This window comes from Nicotiana sylvestris, chromosome 4 (assembly GCF_000393655.2).
Source record: "Nicotiana sylvestris chromosome 4, ASM39365v2, whole genome shotgun sequence".
NCBI lineage: Eukaryota > Viridiplantae > Streptophyta > Magnoliopsida > Solanales > Solanaceae > Nicotiana > Nicotiana sylvestris.
The window spans coordinates 98212588-98218036 of record NC_091060.1 but is presented as its reverse complement, the minus strand read 5'-3'; the positions used below and the strand labels follow the sequence as shown (position 1 = coordinate 98218036).

At 40.6% G+C, this 5449-nt stretch overlaps 1 protein-coding gene across 1 annotated transcript; it reads right to left on the bottom strand.

The window, feature by feature from the left end:
* Nucleotides 1–2225: 2225 nt before the first annotated feature.
* On the bottom strand, nt 2226–3614 carry LOC138889119 (uncharacterized; the record flags this gene model as incomplete). The annotated part of the gene is made up of 1 exon (XM_070171678.1): nt 2226–3614. A coding segment is annotated over exon 1 (1389 nt), but the record flags the coding sequence as incomplete, so codon positions are not given.
* Nucleotides 3615–5449: the final 1835 nt, after the last annotated feature.

Here is a 5449-nt window from a genome sequence, read left to right as displayed (position 1 = left end):
GTAAGTAGGTTCCAAAGCCTGTAGGAAGTAATCTACCATCTCACTTTCCTTCATTGGGGGATCTACTCTTGCCGCTTGCTCCCTCCATCTGAAACCATATTCTCTGAAGCTTTCACTGTGCTTCTTCTCAAGTTTAGTCAAGGACAGTCGATCTGGAATGATCTCAAGATTGTACTGGAAGTGACAAGCAAATGCTTGCGCCAGATCATCCCATGTGTACCATCTCCCATGGTCTTGGCGGGTATACCATTCCAATGCTGATCCACTCAAACTCTGACTGAAGTAAGCCATTAACAATTCGTCTTTTCCTCCAGCTCCCCTCATCTTGCTACAAAAACCTCTTAAATGGGCTACTGGATCGCTGTGTCCGTTGTACAGATCGAACTTGGGCATCTTAAAACCGGCCGGTAATTGCACATTTGGGAACAGACATAGGTCCTTGTAGGCCACACTGACTTGCCCTCCTAACCCCCGCATGTCTCGGAATGATTGTTCTAAGCTTTTAACTTTCCTGAACATCTCCTCATGTTCAGTTTTTTTGACTGGTTTATTAGCTTCTATTGGGAGGTCAAAGCGAGGAGTATATGAGTGGGTTTCTGAAGCTTTGAAAGTGGGCTCCGAGGGATAGTATTGGTTGTCCTGGGCATGGAATATATGCTCTCTAGGAGATTTGAGGAGGGTATGGAATTGGTTTAGGGGGTGGAGATTGTGGTGTGTGCGAAGTGGTGCCCCGGTAGTGCTGGTAAATGGGAAAGCTCGGGGATAGATCGGTGGCATGATGATCCTGAGTTTGAGCCGGTGGTGGGGTGAAAGCAGGGTTAGCAGGGTAAGCTGGGGGTGATTGCCCTTTAGACCAGGCCTGATACATCTCGGCCATCTGTTGCTTAAGTTTAAGCATTTCCTCTTTCATTTTACTGACGCCCAGCTCCTCTACCTCAACACTTGCGTTGACATCCGGGATAGACATGATTTCGGGTATTGGTCCTTTTGATCTGGTTTGGTAATGATAATGTGTCAGTATACTCTAGATAAACTAACTGCTTGAATTCTGGAAATAAATAAACTTGTTAGTTTTTAGAGTTTAACACATATGCAATTACACGTTGGGATGCAATGCACCTAGGCAATTAACTATTTTCTATCATGTATTTGCTCGGTTACTTGTGTCATCCCAGCTTTTCCTGATCTTTCCTTTTATTGTCACCCACGCCTATCTTTATCTTCCTTCCCCTTTTTCATTTTATTCCTTTCTTTTGGTTGTGGTCGAATCTTATAGAGATTGCCTACGTATTATATACCTGCATGAATCAGACCGTGCGTAGTTCTGGCGGAAACAATTATTAATACTCTTATTTATTTTTTAACAAATGAAATAGTACAAAGACAGAAATGACATTACATTTGGACAACACTTTAAGAAAATGGTTTAAAAGACTTGACACGGGCTCAAACTAAAACATGACTATTATATAAAAAGTTCCAACAACTAATGACTATGCTCCACTCCACAATCTTTTGCTTTCAATCACTGGAACATCTGCTCACGGTGGGGCTTGACCCGGCTGACCTCCTAGTGTATGGTACATTCTTTGTAACTCCATTGCAAGATGACGGGCAAAAGTAGGTGCATGCTCTAGAAACCTTTCATAATCCATCCCTTGGCAGTTTACATAATTTTGAGAGGTGTAAACAACCAAATCATGGATTTTTGCTCTAAAATCTTGGAGATTTTGGTCTTGGTTTTGCAATTGCTGTTGGCGAGTGGTGGCTATATCTCTTATGCGATCTTCGCGATCTAAAGCTGACTCCAATTGAGCTCGTAGTCTGGCCTGATCGAGTCTTGCGTGTGCTCTTTCCCTATCAATATTTGCGTGCTGATGTTCTCTATTGTACCTTTTTATTTCTTCCAACTGTGCATGGAGTTGAGCTTCTGAATATATCCAATGGTCCTTCTCTCTCTTGAATTGAGCCATGTCTTCTTCGAATCTTATTACTTGGCGTTCCTTACTAGATTTGGCCTCCTCATTTAACTGTATGATTTTTCCCTTAGCTTTATCTAACGCCTTTTCAGTCTTTGTCAAGACGGAGTCATAATCTTGTATTTTTTCCATTAGATTGGCAATGATTTTCTGATTTTTCCAACTTCTCACCGGCGCTTCAGAGGCTTTCTTCATCTATTGAAACTGAGCGCGGAGAGTTTTATTTTCGCTAATCAGACTCTTCTTTTCACCTTCTGCTTCTTGTGCTTGTAAGTCTTTCTCCAAATTGAGGTTCCTCAGGCTTTCTTCTAAGGCATGAATAGTTGCTTTGTACCCCTTTTCCTTTTCACCCCAAGCCAACCGTTCTTGGATTTTGTCATCAAAGGTTTGAACATGCGGTCTTTTTATGGGCCTTCTAAGATCAGGTTCTGGTGCATCATCCACGCGGGATCTTTTCTCAAACCACCTAGCATATCCCGGATTTATCTCGCATTTCGCAGGATCTGAAACTTGAGTATCATCTTTCAAGTATCGACAACCATTCCAAATCTGCTGGATTAAAGCCTCAGGGAGAGTGGCTTGGGGGTGGAGCTCGATCACTTGCACACTCAAATCTTCATCATCAGGAACCACTTGATATCTCCCTAGCTGTCTTAGAACTCTCTGTGGCGCATACGGCTGGACGCTTCTTAAACCCAACAGCAGCAAATAACTCTTCAAGGTTGACATGTGTATCACCTCTCTTATCGGGAGCCATCCCAAAGTCCGCTCAACTTGACTTGCCATTAAAGATCTTAAATAGGATATCCAGACTTCCACCCCTTCTGGAGATTTATAATCTTTTATTCTCTCTTCATAACTCTCGATGAAATTGTCCTTGCTTGGACCATACTGCATGAACTTGGGGTGATGTCGGAGATGTTCAGTCAACCACATTTGCAACAAAATATTGCATCCTTCAAAGAATTTTGCCCCGGATTTACATAAAGTCAACGCCCGATAAATGTCTGAGAGAATGATCGGGGCAAAGGTGTGACATTCCTTGGTAGTGAGGACTTGTACGACTCTGGCTATGCGAATATCAATCGTCCGCTCTTTGTTTGGGAAAACCATGATTCCCAGAAAAGCCACCATGAAAGCGAAGCGTCGGTGAATCTGCCAGGTGTCCTTGTTTTGTTTGTTTGTAAGGCCCTTTTCATGAATTTCAAATCCATCCGGCTTTCCGAACCTTGAATATAGGAAGTTGAAAGAACAATACCCTTTGACAATGTTACTTTTTCTGATTTGATAACTGATATTCAGAAGACTAAAGAATCGGTGTACTGAGGGAGCCTTTGGGAATATAAGATTCTGGTTTCTCAAATCTCCGTCAAAACCGGAATATCCAGCTATTTCTTCCAATGTGGGAGTAAGCTCGAAATCAGAGAAGCGAAAGACATTGTGAACAAGGTCCCAAAAAGTCACTAGCGCCGTAATCAAATCATTGTGTGGTTTAACGTTCATAATATCTGTGAGAGCTCCCAAATACTTAATGACCCATTTCTGACCATCTCCTCCTAATTCATGCCACCACATCTGAAGCCGAAATAGAAACTCATCTACATCTGTGAACGGTGAGTTTTGGATGGTGCTCATTTTGTACCTATGAGCGCTGTTAATTTTAAAAACCCAAAATCAAGACTCATCTTGAAAAAAAAAATCAGGTATAAAAAAAACACTTCGATGAAGAAGGTTTGAAGGCTGTGTTTGCTGACCGGCAATTTTTTTTTTTTTGAAGAAAAAATCTATTTTTTATTTTGTTTTTTTTTTTAAATAATTGGGCCCGATGTGGGTTGCCTACGTATCTCACATCTAGCGAGAATCAAACTTACGTAGTTCGAAATAATAAAATTCTTTTTAAAAGAAACACGATATTTCCTTCCCTTCTCAGAATTTCAAAATATTTTGGAAATTGTTTTTTTTTTCGAAAAACAAACAATTTTCTTTCTCGGTTCTCACATTGATTTTCATTTTCTAACTTTTTCCTATGAGCTGGTCAACATGCAAACCCGAAACAAATGAATGCACAAGTAGCAAGTAAGCTGCATCAGGATGGTCTTTTCATTTCGAGTACACCTGTCCTAGACAGACCCAACCCCTGTGTTGAGTCTCCGAAGTCAAATGCACATGATGCAAACAAACGTTCCTACTAGGGATCCGGCATGAAGCTGGGTTATTCTAAGTGTAAAACCTGGGGTATACTGTTTTAGACCTGGCTTACCCAAGTGGATAGCTTGAGCCGAAGTGGGGGCAACGTACTGGGAGCACGAAAGTCTACCCGGCCTAGTTACTTGGCCCAACTTCGCTCTATTTGGTATGACTTCTAACAGAAAGGTGGGCCACGCGCACGTGTGCACCATAAATTCAGAAGACTTAGAAAGAAGAAGGGTTTCATAGCAGTTTTATATATACAATTCATATAATATCAAAGCGGTAAAAAGCAACATTTAGCACATTAGGCACAAACATGTAAAAATCAGATAATCAATAAAGCCAAATAATACAATTATTCTAAGCTCGAATTCTTGAACCTTGAACCAGAGATTCTGGGTTAGCATCCCCAGCAGAGTCGCAAGAGCTGTCACACCTCCTTTTTCGGTTACGCCCCCGAGAAGGGCGTACGTAAAGGGAGTTTTTTCAATCAAAGGACAACCAAAATGGGATTCTTTATTTATTTCAGAGTCGCCACTTGGGAGATTTATGGTGTCCCAAGTCACCGGTTTTAATCCCGAATCGAGGAAAATATGACTCTGTTTAACATTCTGCGAACTAGAAATCCGAGTAAGGAATTCTGTTAACCCGGGAGAAGGTATTAAGCACTCCCGAATTCCGTGGTTCTAGCACGGTTGCTTAACAATTTATACTTGGCCTAATTATCTGACTTATTACACATTTTTTGAACTTATTGCGTATTTTCAACTTTTATTACCTCTTTTAGCTTGACTATTTGTAATTATAGAATTGTCTTGAAACGAATCACACATACGTATATTCATTTTATTTTTGTATGTAAAGAATCATGTCACGCGTACGTGTACACAATTAAATTAATAACATTTTTTATTATAAAAAAATGAATTTGGCCGAAATTACGCATGCTTAAAACAAACTGCGAACATTTGTCATTTTTTGTATGATTAAATGGTAAGTGGAGCGCCTAGGACTATATGAGATAAATTAATTTAATAACCTCGGAAAACCCATTTTTTATTGAGAAGATTTGTTCGAAGTTGCGCGAACGCATACTCCGAATTGTCTTTAGAATTATAATCATGTCACGCGAACGTATCCACAATCACGATAATATTTTAAACGGCCCTAGAGGTTTCTCCACGAATGTTTATCATTTTTATACCTACATTAATACGGGAGCCATGGGAATTCGCTGAATGACGCGCCTCGATTTCCAAAGAATCAAGATTCAGTAAGTG